Genomic DNA, 22,288 nt, shown 5'->3' on the forward strand with positions numbered 1-22,288 from the left:
TACCCCAGCTGAATAAAGAATCATCGAATCACAGAATCACAGAATTTATGGGGTTGGAAGAGACCTTTAAAGGTCATCTAGTCCAGATCCCCTGCAGTGCACAAGGACCTTTTTGACTAGATCATGTTGCTCAGACCCTTGTCAAGCATGACCTTGAATGTTTCCAGGGATGGGGCTTCCACCACCTCTCTAGGCAACCTCTTCCAGTGCTTCACCACCCTCATATTAAAGAACTCACATTAAAGAACTTCTTCCTAATGTCTAATCTAAATCTACCCTACTCTAGTTTAAGACCATTCCCCCTCATCCTATTGCTACAGGCCCTTGTAAACAGTCCCTCCCCAGCCTTCCTGTGGGCCCCCTTCTTGTACTGGAAGACCGCTATGAGGTCACCGCAGAGTCTTTTGCCCTCCAGGGCGAACAAACCCAACTCTCTCAGGCTGTCTTTGTAGGAGAGCTGCTCCAGCCCTCTGATCATTTCTGTGGCCCGTCTCTGGACTCATTCCCATAGGTCCATGTCCCTCTTGTGTTGAGGGCTCTAGAACTGGATACAGTACTCCAAGTGGGGTCTTAAGAGAGTGGAGTAGAGCGTCAGAATCATCTCCCTTGACCTGCCAGCCACACTTATTTTGATGCAGTCCAGGATGCAGCTGGCCTTCTGGGCTGTGAGTGCACACTGTTTACTCATGTTCAACTTTTCATCCACTAGTACCCCCAAGTTCCTTTCTGCAGTGCCGCTGTCTATCGTATCATCCCCTAGCTTGTATTGATAATATGGATTGCTCCTACCCAGGTGCAGGACCTTGCAGTTGGCATTGTTGAACCTCAAAATGGTTCATCATAGAATCGAATCATAGAATCCTCATCACTTATCTAGCTTGTCCAGGTCCTTCTGGATAACATTGCATCCCTCTGGCATCTCAGCCACACCAGTCAGCTTGGTGTCATCTGCAGACTCACTGAGGATGCCCTCGATCCCACTGTCTGTATTGCTGATGTAGATATTAAACAGCACTGGTCCCAGTAGGGACCCCTGAGGGACACCACTTATCACCTCTCTCCATCTGGACATCAAGCCATTGACCACTACCTTGAGCCAGAGGTGCCAGTCTAAAGAGGATCAGTCACTTAGGTTAGAGGAGAAGGCAGATTTTCCTGCTTCTAAGAGAATTTCCCTCCTGTCTCCCTTTCCTTCTTTGCTACTACTCCAATACTGCTAGAAAGGACTTAATCCTAGGGACTCAACAAAATAACTTCTGACAAATGGAAGACTTCATCTCTGGAATAGACTGGATATTGTATGCAGTGACAGGTATTTATATGAAAATATGTCATGGGTAGAGATAGTCCTGCCTTGCCCTTTAAAAGGAAGCTGTCTCCCTTTCATGACACGCTGAGCAATACACGTGGCTTCCTAAATCTGTTTTGTCAATTGAAGTCCAGGTTTTTTTTAAGTACGCTATAAGATTTTAATAGAGCTCATCACATTATACAGAACCAGACACCCTGCTTAGTCTTCAGAGACTTGATATTTATTCCCATGCACAGCCCACATGCAACTGCTACTAATTACATGCTATGACAGCCTTCAGTTGGCTCTCTCCCTTTGACACCACAGCAGAGATTTCACTGGTTGAGTCCTGAACTAGGACACACAGCTTGCCAGCTCTAAAAACTGCAAGTGTTTCTGTTCACAATGTATTTGACTGTCTAAGTGCACCAAAATTACATGATTTTAATTTTCTTCCTGGAAAGCTAGTTTTCCCAGTCCTGAAACACTTGCCTGCAGAAGCAGGCTCAATTTCAGTTTTTTGGATAGCTGCAGCAAGCAGTGGTATTTGCATGTTATCATTAGAAGGTAGGAAGGTATTTTGCTAAAATTCTATCCAGCTGGGCTGGTCAAGATGAGTTTCAAGTTTCTTTCTGTTAGATAAGCACCATTTTCACTGTCCCAGTATGAAAAAGTCCCAGCTAAGATCAGCAGCATGCTATGGTATTCACTGTACGAAGCTGAAAGCTGAAAGATCTGGGATCTAAGCTGACAAGACACAAAGGATGGCAAAGAGAAGAGTTGCATCCATGGTGAGTTGGCTGGTGAGCCAGCTCCTACAGGTCTGAAACCCTGATCCTGCACCTTGAAATCATAAAACTGGCTTCAAAAATATACAAATGTTGAATTAAGTTGGGGTCCATATTTATAATTTCATAGGTTTGCTTGGTTATTTGGAGCTTTTAGGAGGCACTCTGTCATTTTTGCAGGATTTTTCTGAAGCTTTGACACTGCTTTTGCACCAAAAATTACTCCTGTGAAACCAAGGATGGCTCTACAGTTACCTGAAAAGGCAACAGAGTTTCATCTTAGCTTCAGAAAATAAAAATAATAATTACATCCACATGATGCTGGAGGGTGGAAGCTGTAAGAAAGACATCAAATATCACTACTCCTCCTGGAGTTTCTGCTGAGAGTGGGTATCACTGAGCATGACAGATGGCAAATTTTGAGACAGCTCCAATTTGTGATAAGACTGCCAGGAGGGGTAGAGGGCTGAGGGAACAGGAACAAGAGAATGGGTAAAACCAACAGAGGTGAGTAGACATGAGAAGAGGCAAAGAGATAAGAAAGAGATTAAGGGCAGAGAAAAGCTACACTGCCTTCACCCCTCCGTTGGATCTTGGTTTCTACTCAAGCTATGCTGGACAAAGATCTGTGCATATTATTTAAATGTCCCATAACAAGCTCTGCTCCTCACAGCCACTGATCCCTGCTCAGGAACTGGGTAAAAAGCCACTCCCCTACAGTCAGGCTGGAAGTCCTGGGGCACACTGAAGGAGCACAGCCTGTGCCAGCTCTCCTTATCAGGGTCCTCTCCAGCCATTGCCTGAGAACAAGGTGACAGTCTTTCAGAAATGCACTCTGTTTTGAGAGTAGGGACAACACCGCAACGACTTCGCTGCTCAACAAAAAGGTTATAGCATGTGTGTTTTTTTTCCCCATCTAATTTGCTTTGGAGCAATAACTAGTAGAGTTAGTAAGATCTGAGCAGTACTTTTTCCAAGAGGAGCCTAATCTTAACAACCTTATATCCATAGCTTGGCACTTCTGGAAATGACCTGGTTTTTCAAGGTGTGGATGAACTGCAGCTGCTGTGGTGCTCAGGAATGCAGCACTTCTGAGTATCTGCTTATCTAATGACCTAAGAAGAGCTTGTGATGCCTCTGGAAAGCTTGTTCAGTTTTTAACTATAGCAACATTTTTTTTTATTTTTTTTTTCCACACTGTGGAACTTACTCAGGAAAGCTTTCAGCATAAGCTCCACGGGTCACTGTTCCCATAAAGGTTCTCAGGAATGAGTGGAATATCCCTGGGTGTGTTCTAGGTGCAGACTTGTTCAGATCCTCATCAGCACCAGCCTCTAAGCATCTTCCATTTCCTCACCTCCTTCCTCAAAATCCAGACCTTTGCTTAAACTTGCTACAGGAAAACCACAACTGACTTGAATTACAGATTAAAATAAGATAAAAACCTAAAAGAGTTTTTATTTAAAATGAGTTCTAAAGAAGAAAAAGGCATTTCAGAAACCAGACAGAACATAGAGCAATAAATTCACTATAAATATTAACATGCATGCATGTGTGTGCACACATGTATATTTACATATTTGAGTTAGGAACAGAGGAAAATAATTCCAACATACAGAGAAATTCTACTGCAAATACTCTGCACTGTAGACCTCAGTGGCCTCATTTACTGGACTAGGTAGTCATGAAGTTCTTTCTAACTGTGAAGGACATGGTTCTAATCCATTACTTTCAGCCTAAATTACCCTGTTGCTCTGACAACATATTGCTCCTGTTCTCAGACGGGAGCACGTCACATTTGTGTGACATATTTTTAATATCTTTTGAAGTTTACTTGGAATAGAGACAACATAAGTCACAGAGGTTAGTTGGGTCGCCTGTTATTCTTCAGAAGAATGATTTTGTCACTGTCTGTGATCTTCGTGTAATAAACAGGATACGAAAGCTGAGAGGGTAGAGACTGGCAGACACAGGAGAGGTGGGTAGGAGGCATGGAGGAGGTGAATCTGGAATCACTCCCAATCTTTTTTATGCTGGAGGGAACCAGACCAGGAGGCTGGCTGGAGGTCAGACTGTTATCAACTCTCATGATTTTGAGGGTTGCGTAATATTTAAAAAATGTAAAGACAAAGCTTTGTGACTTATGCAGACTCATGAAGAAGACTGAAGGCTAAAAAGGGGCAGCCTCTCCCAGTGTGATGGAGCATGATCAGATAAAGCTACTGACAACAGGTATCTGGATATCTTCTACCAGGTTTCACCATTCCAATTCCTACTTTGCTTCCCAGCAGCAAAGAATAACCTCCTTTGCCAAGTCACTTTATTCCCATTATGCAATGCCTATAGGAGACCTGAACACTGCAGGAGAGAGAGCACTGACCAGTTTAAAGCTACAGTAAATCCAGACAGATGGGCAGCCATCAAGAGTAAAGACACATTAATGCCTCAGCCCATGGAAAAGAGAATTAAACAATAATTATTCCCTTTCTCCTTAGAACATAATTAAAAACACCCTGTGTCAGTGCAAAGGGATCCCAGTGCCATTTCTGGAGACTTGGGCACAGCAGGACACCTCCAGTTCTGAAACCCCTCTCCCACAACCAGATTCAGGGCGTAACTTAAGACAAACTAGTAAAAGGGAACAAGGCTGTCTGTGGAGCCAGAGTGATGCAAATCAGGCAAATATTTAGGACCATCCCTGTGCTTGTTAAGCACTGCTGCTTCCTCTGCTGCTGTGTGTATGTCAATGAATGACTCAGGCCCCTTTGCATTTTTCACAAGCCAACTTTAAATCACAATAAATAAAAGCATCTGGTTCTCCCAACCATTTCATTTTACTCAGAGGAGGCAGATATGACATAATACCCCTTCCCACCGCTGCTTGGAGAGCTCCTGTAATCTTACCTTCCAAGGTCTTTGTTCAGCAATGCAAAACTAGCATTTTAGCCTACAAGAAACAGGTATTTTCCACCATTGAGGACTGTTTACAGGCACCCTCGATAGCAGATGCAGATCTAGGCCATAAAGAACCCACATCAATCTAATAACATAACAGCTGTAACATAGTAATGCAGCTGTTTTGGACATCCTCATCTCATGGGTCTAGAAATCACAGAGTACTCATGGTGCTTTCATGCCCCGCCCTATGGCGAGTCTGTAGCGATGGGACTCTGGAAAACCCGGTCAAAGGGAGAGGTTAAAGTGTCACTTTGGCGCTGCATTTGGCACAACCCAGCTCCCTTTCTGCTGCACAGGCCAGCACGGCACCTCGGTCACAGCCGCCGCTACTCTTCTCCAAACAAGCCACGAGAAGCACGGAGGGAACCCAAGCATGAGTCTCCACTACGATGCCGGCCCCTTCCCGCCGCCGCTCGGGGGGGGGCTGTCCGACACCCCTAAAGCCCCCGGGCCCAGGACCGGTGCCTCAGCAGGGAGGGAGTGAACGGCGGGGCAGCCGGGAGTGGAGGGTGGGGGAGTGGGCAGGGAATGGCAGGGGGCGGGCAGGGAATGGCAGGGGAGGCGAGCAGGGGGCGGGGAGGGGTGGCAGGGGGCGGCGGAGGGGTGGCAGGGGGCGGGGAGGGGTGGCAGGGGGCGGGGAGGGGTGGCAGGGGGCGGGGAGGGGTGGCAGGGGGCGGGCAGGGCGGCCCCAGCCTCCTTGCCCCTCCACGGCGGGGCGGCGGGCGGGCGGGAAGGCGGCATGTGGGCGACGGGCTTTCTTCTCTTGCTGCTGCTGTCGTGGCTGTCGCGGCTGTCGCGACGCCGGGCGGCGCGGCTGGATCCGGCGGGCCGGGCCGTGCTTATCACCGGCTGCGACAGCGGCTTCGGGCACCTGCTGGCGCTGCGGCTCCACCGTCTCGGCTTCACCGTCTTCGCCGGCTGCCTCTGCCCCGGCGGGGACGGGGGGCGGCGGCTGCAGCGGGAGGCGGCTGCCGGTCCCGGCCGCCTGCGCGTCCTGCGGCTGGATGTCACCTGCCCCCGCGACGTGCTGGCCGCCAAGGAGCTGGTGCTGCGGCACCTGCCCCAGCCAGGTGAGGCGAGCGGGGCCGGCGGGGCCAGCCCCGAGCCCGGCTGCCGCAGCCAGAGCCCCGCGGGTGCCTCCCCCTCCCCTCGGCCCTGGCCCCGGCAGGATCGGCAGACACCAAGCCCCGGAGACGGCCCTTGGGGTTCGCCCGGGGCTGGGAGAGGCAGCCGGCGGGGAGCTGCTGTCACGGTGGGCTGCCAGGGCTGGGGACCGCGGTCACTCACAGGGCCTGCAGCAACCTAGTCTAGTGAGCCCGTGCAGGGGGGGTGGAACTAGATGATGTTCAAGGTCCCTTCCAGCCCAAACCAGTTCTATGGTGATTGCAATTACTGCTGTCGGTAGTAACGAGCGCTAAGCGGTACGCACACCTCTCCAAAGATGCCAAAAGGGAAGGTGGATGTCTCTTCCGTGCACCATGGGCAAATGTCAGCCTACCAGCAGAGGAGATCCCTGAGGGTGAGGGTCCCCAGGATCCTTCCCCAGCAATCCCACAGCAGGAAACCGCAGGAAAAGCGAAGAACGAGTGTGCACACGTAGGCAGTGGTGGGAGGGTGTTGTATTTCTGGGCATGACTTGTGAAAGTCATGAATAAGTAAGATAAACGCAGAGAAGGGAGGTGAGGGGCCAAACCAAACCAGCTGCTTCTCAGTATGACTGGAGGTTTGTCAGCCCTGAAGGGTTGCTTAGAAGGCAACCTGTCATACACTCTACAGGAGCATACACCCAGGCAAATGGATAGACTTGCAGAGTAATTGCAGACAGCCTAAATCCTGAGTTGTCCCCTCAGGACATGTGGCAGGGCACGGGCAGTACAGCCATAGTTCCCTTCTTTCCTAATTAGGGTGCAGGGCAAGAGTTGCCTGGTGTAACACTGGGGGGATGCACTCGGTGCAGAGCAGGGTCTTGCGGGCTCAGGGTTAGATTCCCTCAGGACAGACATTTCTTCTCATACAGGGAGTCCAAGCAAAGAATAAAGCACAGAGAATGATATTGAAATGCAAGGCCTCTGCCTGCGTGGTTCATTAGCATGTTGGGAAGGGGATGAAATGGGAGGTGAGGTACAAAAAGGCCTAGACACTGCTTATTAAGTACGTGTATTTATGGTTGATCTTGATCTTACCTGATTAAGAGGCAGAGCCTTACCCTCTCAGGCTCTTTCCCAAGCTGCAGAAACCCTGCAGATGACCCGTGAAAGCTGTGCTAGGCTCCATGGGGACTGGGTGACCTGAAACTCTGGGTTACAGCTAGTTTATCCTGTAACGACGTGCAATGGTCATGTTTATGCTGTCATGTAGGCCCTTGTGTCCACAGTTCAGCACTAATTTGCTGGTTGTCCTCGCTGCTCATAGGCAAGTGGACATGCCTTCAGATCAAGGGAAATCCTGCTAGAGACATCAGGGCTTGTGGAAGGGCCAGGAGAGACACCAGAGCACAGCTGGAGTGGGAAAGCCTTGTGCACAGAGACTGGTTGTCCTGGGCTGTCTGTCAGGCCCTTACAGCAGTGACACACGGCTGGACACATGCAAACAGAGCACTCATTTTGTGGAACCTTTTTCCAGTCTCTGACAGCACTTCTGCTGCAGCATTTTGAGGGTACTCTGCAAAGGCAGGAGAAGGTGTAGTTTTATAGGGAAAAGCCCCAATTATCAAGTAATCTTCATCTTAAGTTTATTAAATAAAAAGGAGAAAAAGAGTTCTTTTAATATCTAATATTAATGGAGTGAATGCCACAAGTCTTCTTCAAAATTTATAAAATATAGAGGCATAAATACTATTATCTCAAATGTAATGAAGCTGTGAGGATACTCTAATGCAGAATCTTTAAGCAAAAGACTTCAGTAGGAGTGTTCCTTCTTGGCACCTCTGAAAATAGGTGTGTTGTTTTCTTTGGTATCTTAACTTTATAAACAGAATTTCAATTTAAGACCTCAAATGAAGCTTAGCTCTCATATTAACCTGTGTATTTGTTAAAGATAGGAATTGTAATCTTTTGTGTATTTGGGTCAAAAGATTTCTTTTCTTAAATGAAATTCCTTTTCATTAGGAAAGAGAATTCTAAACCATCTGTAATTGCATTTATGTTCTGAGAAGATGAGGAAAGTATGTGACTGCATGAACATTTTATCTGCTATCCAAAGGATCACAGAATCATCTAGGTTGGAAAAGACCTTTAAGATAATCAAGTCCAACCTTTAACCCTACTCCACCATGTTCACCCCTAAAGCATATCGCCAAGCACCACATCTATGACTGATAATCAAGTAAATGTCAGACATTTGTATTAAGGAGAACAAAGAGCAGGTGGTGAGTCAAGTAGACTTTTAAATTTGTATTGAACAGATTAAAAAATCTTGGTTTTGTACAAACAATTCAAACTGGTGTAGGAATCTGGCATTGTGCTGAAAGGTTCTAATAGATCTTAGATCACCTTACTTATAAAACTGCAAAAACATCCTTTAAAATAGTTATTGGCAGTGTTCTCTATGTTGTTTTTAGCTGGTAAGTCCTGGTAGACAGCTCTGTCTGCCTGTTTCTTTGTCCTCTTCCCTCAGGACAGGATAAATCTATTCAGCAGCTCCCTGTAGAATCTGAAAAGAGGCATCTATCTCTAGGAATCACTAGGAATTTGCTTAGGGATCACTTCCTCTCTTTTACAATTTCTACTATAATCAGTATCACTCAGGTACCACACACCAGTGTGCTGGACTTACACATTCAGATAACTAAAACACTCCATATCCTTCCAAAACAGTCAAAACCAAATTACTTCAGCAAGCTCCAGCTTTAATGGTAAATATGCAAAGGCTAGAGATTCCAAAATAAAACTTCAGATGCACCAAAAGATTGAGAAAGCAGTTAATTGCTTTTTGCATGCAGTGTTTAAATAGCTCAGAGTAAATCCTTGGAAAAATTAAGTATTTATTTTTCAGGGTCACAGTATCATCCTTTCCATAGACTATGCATCTCAGACAGGTGTGACTCCAAGTCATCTTAATCTTACTGATAAGCTGAATTTTGTCCTTTATCTTAAATATTTTCTTGTAGTTGATGAAAATACATATCTTCTCACACTTATTATGTCTCTATACTTTTTATGCCTATACACAATTTCATAGAATCAACCTCACATACTTTTGTTTTAGAATTGATGTATGGACAAAGTAAGAAAGTCTGTGTTCTGAAGAGTGCACCATCTACAAGGGAGGGCTCTCCAGACAAGAAGCTGGCAATGAGAGAGCTCAAGTCCCTCCTGAATCTTGTTATTTGGCAGATTTTAGTTGCTTCAAACCTAGACCCAAGATGAAGAGGCTGCAATTCTACACTGTAAAGCCTGTATTTTTTTTTCTAGATTCCCAGTGAAAAACCTAACCACCTAATTGTGGACTCTACTGGATGTAAGAGTCACGCTGTTCCACTGACTCAGTTCACTGCATGGAAAGGCATGAGAAGTTTCTGGTTTTGGGGAGAGTCCACATAGCCTCACTCAGCAGATGCTTGTGGCAAGGGAGTCATCCAGGATGGAGGAATACTGTGCTCTGGGATTTTCCTGTGTCCAGGATAATTTCTGCTTTAAGTAGACTATTCAGTACAACTAACTCTCTGGAATAAAGTACAGTACTCCCTACACCTTCTACTTATGCCATAACCTCGAGATAAGTAATCCAAGTTCCACCTCATCTTCCCTCTCTCTCTAATGCTAGAGTAGAAATCCAAACTCCTGGCAGCACAGCTGGCTGGACATTCTGCCATGTCATTGTTTGTTTCCTTGTAACTATTTGTCCTATTCTAGACTGTGAAATTATGTCAGTCTGAAAAGGATGGCAAATCAATTTCCATGGTACGTAGCTCATTCTCTAGAGCTAAGTAATTGTCCCTCCATGAAAATCTGCTGGTCCTGATGCCTCTTACTTGTTTTTATGGCTTGTGCACCTGATAAGATTCTAAAATATTTAGAGTCCTTTCTTGCTTAGAAAGAAGAAACTTCTTGCACATGAAAGGCAACATGAACTAGACTGGGACTTTGGAGCACGTTGATTTGTACCTCTCATAGGCTCTACAAACCTCAGTATTTTCCTGATTTTCTTCAGTTTAAAACAGGAATTTCTCTTCCTTTCCTTGACTGTTGCGAGTGGGTGACATGTAGCTAGCTGGAAGGATATTTGCATTTCAGTCCTACTTCCTACTCTACTGAGTACTCTCCTCCACTTAATTAAGATTTCCTATTCACAGAATCCACCAAGTAGGCCCATGGTACCATATTTTAGTCCAAACTTCCAATACAAATAGACTCATCCTTGCAATGGATTATATGCACAGTATATGCACAGTGTCATATTCCAAGCAGAGGATGGTCTGGGAGTCTTAGATGGCCTGTTACCATGACCAACCTGCATTGCCACAGACAGATTGGTTTGTTCCCTCTCTTCATTTTTTTCAGTAGGAATATGGCAAACTGCACTTTCCTTCCTTTGGCTAGTTTCCTTTAGTATCAGATTGGAATCTTGCAGGAAAGAGCCAGTCATTTTTTGCATGGGCTCAGGTTTAGATGAGAAACTCCCAAAGATCAGTGATACCAAGAATTTATGTTCCAGTTCAGAAAACCTGGCCTTTTGGTCAACAGGTCTTGAAGAAGAAATTACCTGGGAGTTTATGGGAAAGCCAGTGTTCTTCTCCCGAAAGCCTCACTAATCTGAAGCTAGAATTGCTAAAGTGATTCTTTAGATCCTCTGCCGTATCTCTTAATCTTTGTCCTCAGGATGCGTTTTCCCAATACAGAGATCAGTGAAAATCTCTTTGACGTCGAGTTCTGCTTTCCAGTTGATTGATTCTCTGCCTGCTGTGACATAGTCTAACACTACTCTTCCTAAATTGTGCTATGACCGAGTTCTGACAGTCTGAGTAATTTTTCCCTTCCAGATCAGACATCAGCTGCTTTTTCCTAATGTGTCTGTGCATGGACATGCTAAGGAAATGCAACGTCTCTCTCTGTCAGCTGTTTGATTCTTACTTGTGCCTTGTTCTTCTAGATTTCCACCTAAGGACTGTATTTCTCAGGTTACCTGAGCTGCATTGGTCTAAGCAAACATACCAAATACTTTATGTGCAGGTTTATAGCATTAATTTTTACCATGAGCATTTCAGGAACAGAAGACCAAAGTTTACTCAAGTACCCTGAGTACATAGCTGAGCAGGTTGTTTCTCAGGGGGTAGAAAATTTTCTGAGAAAGTGCCATAAGGGAATAATGACCTGTTCAATATTTTGGTAGAATTTTGCAAATGTATTCAACTGGACAAAGTAGAAGGAACATTTGTGGAAAATACCAGAACATTTCTCATTCAGGAATGCCAAAATGTTCTGAGAAAAATATATTTTGCTTGAGGGCAAACAAAATATTTTGAGCTGACCCCGCGGAAAATCTCTTTTTGTGTTTTACTTAATTTTCTCTTCAGAAAAGCCTGTTTCAGTTTAACTCAAGCCAGTTTTTCTCCTCTTTAATTTTGATTTGGCCACTGCAGAGGAGAAATAAAGCCACAGAATGATGGGAAGGCTTGGAACAACAGGGCAATGGCAGGAGGAAGAAGGAAGTCTAGGATGCCAAATTGGCCTCACTACTAAACACCTGAAGTCTTTGAAGTGCATGAGAAAAAGCAAGCAAAGGGCTGAAGAGAAGACTTAAGCCCTGCAAGCTAAATTCTACACTTCACAGTTTAGAGAAAGAGGAAGAAAATCAATTTTGTAAAGTTTAGTGGCTGTATTTCTCAAACCCTAATGGATTCGGGGGCTATGGAGCAAGTGTTCTTCCTGTGCTGTGCAGGATGAGTGGCAGAAGCAAAATGACATATTTGTTTTTAATTAGGACAGGTAAAGCTGAGAAGATAAAGAAACAGCTTTTACAGTCATGCTAGGCTTTACTTTGTTTTGGGTTAGAGTTAGGTTATGTAAAAATAAACCTGAGTACAGAGACCTCCAGCCTTAAGTAGAAACAGTTGGGGTGGGGCTGCAGCTACTTAGTCCATCTGTAGGTCAGATTATGTGCAAATACAAAAATACTGATAATTAGCTTTTACAGAGGACTCTCTAATCCATTGATCTTTAAGTGTTTTACAAGGAGGTCAGTCCCATGGGGCTAGTTCGGTTTTAAAGGAGAAGAAATAAAGCCATAGAATCATGGAAAGGCCTGGAACAAGAAGGTAATGGCAGGAGGAAGAAGGAGGTCTAGGATGCCGAATTCCAGTGCCCAGTTTTTTGGCCCATTGCCTTGCCTTTGTCTGTTAACATTTTGGGCAGTGGAATAGAGGAAAATACACAGGAGACTGCTGCACTGCTAGGACAGTGGTCAGTCTGTATCTAAAGTTATGAGAGGTCCAGTGTCAAGGATTGTTGAGTGACAGACTGCTGAATAATGATTTATTCTCTTTGAAGGACAGAATTACCTAAGTTCTGCACAGTAAATTCCTGATTATGACTGTTTTGCTCTGCAAATGAGACATTCACTGGCAGAACTTTGTTTCTCTCTTTGTTTAACCACAGGTTTCATTACATAATACAAGTAGTGTTATATATGTTAGGAAAGCTTACAGAGGTCTGCTTTACAAAGGGTTTTGTGGCTCTGGGCAAAAGGACTTGCACTTTCTGGCACAGAGTTGTGTCAGAACAAGCTTTACTCCTGATAAACACTGGCATCTCCCTGCCTTTCAGAGGGCTGGCCTTCCTAGCACCAAAACCAAGTGTTGTGTGGGGAATAAGAGTTGTCCAAGAGTACAAAAGCAAAAAAATGCTGTAGCCACCCATCTTACTTTGCTACTTTACCCAATGTTGCACCATGTTCTTCATCCTGGCTGATTTCAGAAGGAATCAAAGCTCAAAATCCTGCAAAAGGAGCCAAGACTTGGACTCCTAAATTGGTCAGGCACTTTGAAAATATTACCCTTTAGCCTTTAGACTGCTTAATATAACTTTCACAAAGTTGCTCATAGCACACAGCGGGATTAAAGTAATTAAAGTATCATGGTACACCACATTGGCAGTAAGATGTAGTCTCCCAGATCATGTTATTCATAAATAACTTAAGATGACTATGAAGTCAGTGATTATTAAATAGCACTGAGATTTATATAGTCCAGATAATGCCCATAATGACATTCCTTCATTAAGCAAAACATGTCTGTAGTTACAAGTAGAAAAGACAAAAAGATAACAGAACTAAAAAGTTGTTTCCAAGGGTTCAAATCACTGGTGGTGTTTTGTCACTTAAAGCTGATTGTTTTGCAGTGAAAAAGGGTTGCTGAGACAATTCTCTTCCATAGGTTTCTGGGGACTTGTCAACAATGCGGGAGTATCAACATTTGGTGAGACAGGGTGGCTGTCTATGGAGAAATACGAAAAAATGGCAGATGTGAATCTCCTTGGGAGCATCAGGATGACCCTGGCATTTCTTCCCCTGCTAAGGAAATACAAGGGTAATACTAATCCACTGTTATTTAGAGTTGTAGAATAATTAGCTTACTCTAATCGGGGTAATGTAGCATCTCTAAAAGAAGCCTTAATTGTCTCTCATTGAGCTGAAATGACAGCCTCCTCTGTGGCCCAAAAGAGCAACTTGATCCCAAAATGAGGGTAAAGTCGTAAGGTAAAAAAATACCCTTAAGGATTCTGACTTTGCAGTGCATAGAAAGAAGTATTTACAAATAATGAATTATCTCAATGTTTGACTCAAGAGAAAAAAAAAATGTTTATAGTACCTCATTAAAGCCCAGGCAACACTTTGTAAGCACTGACAGTCAGAAAACACAAAGATCAAATAAACTCCTGCTTAAATTCTTATTTGGGGCTGTACTATTTTGCTGTTTGGCAATTAGGAGAGGAAGAATGATCGTACAGAGGTGAACTAGAAACATTCATCTTCCAGTTCCAGGCCCAGCAAGATCCTCTCTATGGCCCTGGGCAAGAAACTTCCAAGTATGTGAAAGAATGCTGTACAGAGATGCATGGGTATCCAAAGGGATAAATGCACTTCCTTGGGCCTGTACGTGTGGGCTGTATCCTTTCTTCTGAGAAGAAATGGTTCAAACAGTCCTCTGCAGCATTGCAGCATGTCTCAATTGCTTTGCAGTTTGTTCCCTACCTCACCCCATCTGTACTTGGGAAAGAAAGGTACCCTTTTTCCTTTCTCCCTCTTTTGCTTAACTTGTCAGTAAGCTCTTCAAGGTGAGGATTTGTTGTGTGTGTGTACAGCATCCAGCACAGTGAGGGCTAGGTTTCATCCGGAAGCCCCAGATGCCATTGGTAAGATGAAAGCATCCCCTTTTTGGCTACTCTGCTTCTTTCTGCTTGGTTGCCTTTGGCTGATATCCTGATGCAAGAAAAAAAGAAACTTTTAAATACTGCAAGCTGGATGTGTTTTTGTAAAAGAATGTGCTATTGCATGTACCCAGTGAGTGTGTTATGTGGCCATGATGTGGGAAGACATAACTTTTCTTCTGTGATACCCTACTTACAGCTAAAACTCTGATGCACTTAGAAGCCTTTGTCTGAGTTCGTGAACTGCTAGGGGTTGCTTGGAAGTAAAAGGGGCTGATTGTGTTTATGATACTAAGCACATGCACCAGCTTTTAGAAGAACTGAGTCTGGATGGCTGCACATACATAATACCTTATCTCAAAAGAGCACTCTGTATCTCACTCCTGCCTGCCTTTATTTTTTCCTGCACTCCATTTTCAAGTCTCTTCTATGTAGGAGAGGAGGCTAGGGCACTTCTAGGAATAATCCTGTTTTCTGTCTCCTTCCTTGAAGGAACAGCCAGGACAGCTAAAGCTCATGTTTTTTTTGGGGCAGCAAGTGACCTTTTCAAATGAAAAACTTGAATTATGGATGTTAGAGCATTGTCCTGGGAAATCTGGGTTTCAGTTGCCTTAAGCAAGGAGAGAAGTTAAATGTCAGATATCCTGAGTGTGTCCCCCAAGTCACTTAGCTACTGGATAAAGGAGGCAGAGGTCATTCTACTCTTATCTACCCAGTAGCTGTATCCTGAAGGGGCTGACTGACATTTTAGGATAAGCAGCTGTTCCAAGAAAAACTTCAAGATCATTAATACTTGTAAAGGGAGGTATTGCCTTCCAACCTAGAATTAAACATCCTACTCTGAGAGGAGCAATGTTTTCCCATAACTTTTCCAGATGGCCAGGCCAACTGATGTAGCATCTTGATCAGCAAGCTGGTAGTTGTTTTGTTACTCTATACAAGATTTATTCCAGACACTGTGTAGGAAGGCAGGGAGCCTAAGTCAGAATGACAAATTTCATAGCATTTCCACGATACCCTTTTGATATCCCACAAGCCTGCACCATTTGGTCAGATCTGGGGCCCAGATGTTACCTTCATCTCTGGCAGCAACAGGAATGCAACTATGCTCTCTGTATTCTTAGTGATGAAGCCCTCTTCTCTCTCACTTCTGGTATTTAAGCATCCCCACTCACACATTTCATAATATATGGTATGACAACATGATAGAAATTTACAATTAAATAATGGAAACAAACCACACCCCCAGTGCCCTATATCAGACATCTCTGCTATTTAAGGCATGCCTGCTCTTGGCAAGAGTTATAAAGGGCAAGAAAAGCAGCACAGGCCAGGGAAATCACAGCAAGGCAGTGTAAGGCTGTGCACATTGTGTCAGCATTGTGTAAGCTTTACCTTTCTCTGGTAAAGCTTATCACTGTATAGGCCGATTTAGACTTTATATGTGCAGTTGTAATCCAGGTCTCAGTGTGGAAACATCATTAGCACAGAAAAAAATATTGCATTAGTAGTCATTTATCCATCGCAGGGAAACTAATCTGCTTTTCTCCTCTGTATTCCTTCTATTACTAGCATAGTATTTTATTACTCTTTTCCCCTTGAAAGGTTTTAGGGGACTGCTTTGTTTCCATCTCTTTCATCCTGTCTCAGACTCCAAAGGAATAAGCAGCATGCTGGGAATGTGTTACTCTTAGTCTAGTCCAGCATGTGTCACTAGGTGGAACGAAGATTTTTGTATGATGTTCTCTGCTGAACCAAGCTGAGTGCACTTCTGTGCTGGGACTGCACACTAACACATCCCAGCTGTTGTATACTGTGTAGTAAAACAGCATCAGGCTAAACACCACCTTGTTAGCAGTTCAGTTACTCAAGTAAATCAATTCTATGTTAAAGACTGAGAGTGAAGGTATGTTGTTTGCACTATTTTCTTTCTAGGACGTATTGTTTTCATGTCCAGCATTGTTGCCTACTTTGCTCTGGGAAATGGCATTTATTCTATGACCAAGGCAGCTATTGAAAAATTTTGTGATGCTCTGAGACTGGAAATGAAAAAGTTTGGTGTCCAGGTGAGTGAGGTAACAAATAGTTGTCATGTGGAACTCCCTGCTATTTCTAACATTAATTTTTTTATGACAAAGAGAGGAGTTTCATTCCTCAAATTTCCTACAGAGCTGAAACGCATCTTTTTGTGGAGAGGGGAAAGCAAGCGACTTGCACAAAGAATACTAGACAAAGACATGAGACTGGAAATTTTGACCAAGGGAACAAGAACAAGCATGTGGAAAATAATATATAATGTGCAAAGTAAGCTCTGTGCATCTGAATGACAAAGGTAAAGATCAGAGCTGAACCCATGAATGCACCTTGGAAAGAGGTGGTTTCTCTATGGCTGCTAAAAATCACTGAGAACAGTGGATCTGGGTGATGTTTGCAGTTCTGAGCAGCTGTGGGATAGTGCTCTTCCTCTTTGTGCCAGCACTCAGGCTTCCTTTCTCCACATCCCCTACAGTGGAGAAACTTTCTGAGTCAGGCCTGCCTGAGCAGCATCCTGGCCTGAGAAGATCTCATCACAGTACCAGGTAACTAAAATTTCTCTGTGGTGGCTGTGGGAGCCAAGAGCCAAGACATGCAGTGAGAAGGAAGGCTTTTACCTACCTGGGGGGCTCTTTCTCTTCTCCTGCAACATCAGTGCTTAAAAGTTCTGTCCTCTTTGTGGGAACAGCCACACTGCAAGAGGCAGTATTGTGCAGAGTAATTATCCTAGAATCATATAATAAATTGCTTTGAGTTGGAAGGGACCTTAAAGGTCATCTAGTTCCAACTCCCCTGCATGGGCAGGGACACCTTCCACTAGACCAGGTTGCTCAGGGCCCCATCCAACCTGGCCTTGAACACCTCCAGGGATGGGACATACACAGCTTCCCTAAGCAACCTGTTCCAGTGTCTCACCACCCTCACACTAAAGAGTTTCCTCCTAATGTCTAACCTAAATCTCCCCTCTTCCAGTTTTGATCCATTACCTCTTGACCTCTCACTACAAGCCTTTGTAAAAAGTCCCTCCCCAGCTTTCCTGCAGGCCCCCTTCAGGTACTGGAAGGCAGCTACAAGGTCCCCCTGGAGCCTTGCCTTCTTTTCTCCAGTCTGAACAGCCCCAACTCTCTCAGCCTGTCATCATAAGAGAGGTGCTCATTCTCTTAACTTAAGAGGCTCTTATTGTCCTGTCTAAGCAACACTGTTAGTTAAACCTGAAGCTTAGATCACTAAGTAGATTCACTAGGCTTTTTCATTGGAGTAACTGAGGCACTCAAACACCAGAAATCTTCCCTAAATAATTTACATTGGTGTACTTTTTACATACACAGATTTATAGCATTGTTCATAAGCTTTGTGTTGGAAGAAATTACAGCTATGCATCTTTTAACTGCCCCTCTCAGATAAATATAAAATGCTATAAAATGCAAATGATTTTACACATCCTAATACCACACAGCAGGATGAGGATTTGAACCAATTAGCTGAGGATAATCTCAAATGTATGGAAGACCTTAGTTTAACAGGTAAGCTACTCTGGTAATTTTGGGATTTTTACTGTTTCCCTCCTCCCTGGAATAGCCCCAGCACACAGTACAATAAGGCAGACATTTCTGAAATATCTATGAGAGTTATTTTTCTGTTTCTCACTGTCTGCAAGACACTGGCTCGGCAACTGCCCTGCAGAGAGCCTGCAGGATACACAGTCCGTCTTCCCTGTGCTCCCCTCCCTTGCTCTACCATTCCCTTTGCCCTTTCAGAAGAAAGTCACTGAGAGGTGGCAAGGAACAGATGGAGCTGTGGCTCTGTCCCACTGAACTCTGGCCAGGCAAGCTGGCTGTCTGCAGGAGACAGAGTATGTGACTTCCATTAGAAAGAAAGATACAGAAAATCAAGAAAGGGAAAAAAAGCATCATCTTTTAGAAGTCTAGCCAACTCCAAAAAGCTCCAAAACATAGAGTTTTCAGACCTCCTTTGTTTAAAGTAAATGTGGAGAATTTACTATTGGCATTAGTTTGGCTAATACTAAACACTTTTAAAAACAGCACCCAAAGGGAGGGCTCCAAAAGATGCCCTGTGACAAATCTACCTGTGGGAGCATCAGATGCCCCCAGCTCTGCATGCTGTCTCTCTGCTGGACCTTACCCTGTTACAGCCTTTGGTAGATAGGCTGGGTGGCAGACTAAGGGCAATAAGGTTTTAAATTACCACAGACTTTCTAGAGAATGCCTGTCAGATCCTCAAGTCACAGCTCAGCAGGGGTTTTCCTCACCTTGTGTTGCAGACTTTAGAAATTTACATGCCATGGAGTTTTTCACGTTGCATATCTACAAATACTTTAAACAAGCCTGCTGCTGACTGAGGGAAAATAATCATGCTATGAGAGCTCAGTCTGCTCTCAAATTCCCCAGAAGCCTCACAAGTCCGCAGAACAGCAGCAACAACACATGCAAAGAAAACAGGTGGAGCAACAAAGTATTTGTGTGCTTTCAATTTAAATCTACGTGCACAGAAATCTACAGAAATTTGCTGATGACTTCAGTGAGAGCTAGACCAAGACTTCTGGTCTCCTTTGTACTTGGCTGACAATGCCTGTTTTCCTTTTAATTACATCTACTTCAGGAAAACTGCAGTTCTTTCCCCATGACCTTCGAATTTTGTTTGACATCTTTTGTCCCAAACTGGGGCAAAAAATTACCAATTGCAAGATTTGCCACTGAGTGAAAAATCCAAAGTATTCCACTCTGGAGACATCAAAGTCATACTGAAACACTTTGTCTCAGTATTGTCAAAACATTTATACCATTGAGTATTTAATAAAAATTAAATAAGCACTATTGCATTCTGGAGAGGTATGCTGAGTAGTCAAAACAAGAACATCAACATCAGAGTGAAACAAGGAAGTCAGAATAAAGCACCTCTGCAATCTTAAACGTTTCACTGGAATATATTTTATTTCAGATGAGTTTTCAAGGTTCAAATTTCAATAAATCAGCATTTTCTGAAAGAAATATATCTGCAGAAAGGTTTTGATCTGTTTTACTGACTATAGTATTTAATTGGATTCAGAATGACTGATTGCATCTTAATAAGTTATATGTCTTGCTTTTAGGTCTCTATTATTCAGCCTGGAAATTATGCACGCTCTACAAAAATTCAGCCACCAGTCAGTGCCGAAGAGATCTGGAATGAGCTCAGTGAAGAGGAAAAGGCAGTTTACAATAAGGAGTATGTTCAAGAGCGGGCAAACTTTTTCAACAGCATTCTCAGGGAAGGAAGCACTAACGGTGATGAGGTTGTAGATGCTATGGTAGATGCTTTAACATCTCCTGCACCCAAGGCACGTTACATGGTAGCAAAGCTGAAGGAGAAAGCACTGGTGTTTGTGTGTGCTTCATTTCCAACTGTTGTGATGGATTCTGTTTTGTCTTACGTCCTGAGTAAAGTAAAACTTGCATAGCCTACAGTGCTACACCCTTAGGTCTCCCTACTCAGAACTGTCACCTTTTCATAGGGAATAACAAAGCCTCATATAAAATTAACACATTTTTTCTAGGTAACTTTAATTCTCCCATGTGGAAAAAAAAAGTATGTCTACTTACACTGCTTTAGGTATTGCCTAGAAAAATGTAATGCTGCTTCTTCTAAAGCAATACAGGTTACTGTGTTACAGACATGGCAGATATAAAATGGAGCATATCCTACAGGGCAACTGCACACCTGAAATCATTACAGCAGACATGAAAATACCTTACTTGTAGGAACCCGAATAGTAATTTATTAGGGGTGATGGGAAGAGGTTAATGGAAAAGTTAGGAATCAGCAATAAACCTTGAAATACTTTGAATGGAATTAAGTGGCTATAGAAAGTTAGGAAGAGTCAAATAATAAAGTTGTAATGTGGAAACAATGTCGGAGCTAACTACAGGTGTTCTGAATAAATTTGTTACAAAGTGAGTATGTCATGGACTTTGGAAAATAAATAATATATTCCATTTACAAATGAATATTCAAGCCTAAATAAACTCTCTTTTATCTAATGTCTGAATTATCAATGCATTAACCTCAAGTGCAGTCAGAAAGCTAAACACCAAGGTGACAGGTATCAGCATGCAGTAGCAGCCTGTAACTTAGAAAGAATATATTCACCCTGAAGCTTTGGCTTTGCTACTACTATAGGAAATAAGGTCTGATGAAAAAAACATCTATTAACATGAACAGGAAAACTTTAGTAACATGTATCCATGAGAGTAGTTGAGCACAGTGGCTTTGTTAGCAGTTTCCTACTAACTTGTGGAAAAGACTGCTGGTTTACACATACAGTTTTAAATGTCATGGTTGTGGCATGACACAAAATCCAGGGACTCTGGGAACAAAAGATCCCTGAACAGCTGGGATCAGCTCTGGTGACACTGGTAGATACTGGGCAGCAGCATGGAACCTTAGTCTCCCCCATGCCAGTCTCCCTTGTCAAGCCAAAGACCCTGCTGTGAGTTGACCTGGTTAGGTTTTTGGTCTGAACCAGAAATTGCATCTTTACCTGGGAAGGCTTTCCTCATGTATTTAATTAATTATTGAGGAAAGTTACTCTCTCTCATGGTGGGTAATTTGGCAGACTGAGTCAGAAGCACAGGTGAGGTGAGCAAACAGACTGACTTTTCCAAGTTCTTTCCTGATACACCCAGCAGTGGAATAGCCCTTTTTGGCACCTGTTTTAGATTGTGGAACATCTTGTTTCTCTTTTCAAATGCTGGATCATCCCTAGAGCTGGCATTGGTACAAGGACAATCCAGGGCTCCCACCTGTTCCACAGCCAGTCAACAGCAAGATTGTCAGACTATTATCATCTACTCTCCTCATTTAACCACAACTGAGCAAGGCTAAGCAAGGAAACAGGAACAAGGCTTATTCCAACTGAACCAATGTATTTCTTGTAGAGGAATTCCCCCTGCTTGACCTCAGGGATTTCAGCAGCCTTAAATTCCTTTGGAAGAGTTGCTATCACGCTCTTAGTGGTTCTTTGTGCAGATTACCCTTCCTTATAGTAAGTAGCACAGAACTCAACAGTCAGCTTTGAAACCCAGATGTTTCTCCACTGGGGCCAGGATACACATATTTCCCTCTGCCTCAAAGACAACACTTTCCATTACATGGTCTTCCTTCTAAAAAGCTACAGCAGTAAGTTGTTGCTGAGAGCCAGCATCACCGGAAGAGCTGCCCCTCAGATAGGAATAACATGAAATAAATCCCAACAGAAAACTCCTCCTTTACTTACTTGCTGTGTATGTGGTGAAGCATGTGATCAATATTTCAGTAACCTCATGTAACATCAGATGAGCAACACTCCAGAACATTTATTCCTTCATATTGAAAACTAAGAACTTGTAGTGCACAATATCTCACAAGGGGTACAGTGACAGGCTGGATGAGAACAGATGGGACAAATGAAGGCGGTTTGTGTTTTCATTGCTGTCTAACCTTGTCAGTGGGGAAGATAACTGAAAAACAGCTACAAAATTATTATCCCTCAGCTTTTTAATATTGTGATCTGCATATAAAGAAATAATCAAGAGAGAGTCAGAGCTTCAGTTAGTAACAGGCCTGATGCCTCCCACTGAAAGTCATCTGGAATCCTCCCACTAAGATATATGTGTTCCAAGGCAGAGTATTAGACAAGTACATGTGAAAAAAGGTAGTGGGAATGATTGCAGAGTCCTTGGGCTTAACAGGAAAGAGACCCTCATAAGAAATGGTGATGAAAGGAGTGCAGCACTCCCTGCTCCACAGGTCTTGTAGGGTACAGAAGTTGTGGGATTAGTGACAGAAGCTTGTAGTGAACAAACATTGTTAACCAT

General features: G+C 43.5%; 2 protein-coding genes across 2 annotated transcripts in view; one reads left to right on the plus strand and one right to left on the minus strand.

Annotated features, from left to right (window-relative positions):
* PAK5 (p21 (RAC1) activated kinase 5) overlaps window positions 1–22,288 on the minus strand; it is a 210,015-nt gene that overhangs the window by 148,846 nt on the left and 38,881 nt on the right. The gene's annotated exons all lie outside the window — the stretch shown is intronic.
* LOC127382868 (D-beta-hydroxybutyrate dehydrogenase, mitochondrial-like) lies at window positions 5,777–20,397 on the plus strand. The gene is made up of 4 exons (XM_051615012.1): window positions 5,777–6,107; window positions 13,409–13,561; window positions 16,338–16,468; window positions 19,546–20,397. Exons 1-4 carry the CDS (start codon window positions 5,777–5,779, stop codon window positions 19,891–19,893), a joined length of 963 nt encoding a protein of 320 aa, XP_051470972.1. The 3' UTR covers window positions 19,894–20,397.

The sequence above is a fragment of the Apus apus genome, chromosome 3, assembly GCF_020740795.1.
Source record: "Apus apus isolate bApuApu2 chromosome 3, bApuApu2.pri.cur, whole genome shotgun sequence".
NCBI classification, from domain to species: Eukaryota; Metazoa; Chordata; class Aves; order Apodiformes; family Apodidae; genus Apus; species Apus apus.

What these genes read in the sequence shown, in the direction of transcription:
- LOC127382868 (XM_051615012.1), top strand. Translation starts at nt 5,777, where the DNA reads ATGTGGGCGACGGGCTTTCTTCTCTTGCTGCTGCTGTCGTGGCTGTCG. An exon ending in GCGGCACCTGCCCCAGCCAG is followed by an intron (nt 6,108 to 13,408) that starts GTGAGGCGAGCG and finishes TCTCTTCCATAG; the next exon opens with GTTTCTGGGGACTTGTCAAC. An exon ending in TGAAAAAGTTTGGTGTCCAG is followed by an intron (nt 16,469 to 19,545) that starts GTGAGTGAGGTA and finishes TCTTGCTTTTAG; the next exon opens with GTCTCTATTATTCAGCCTGG.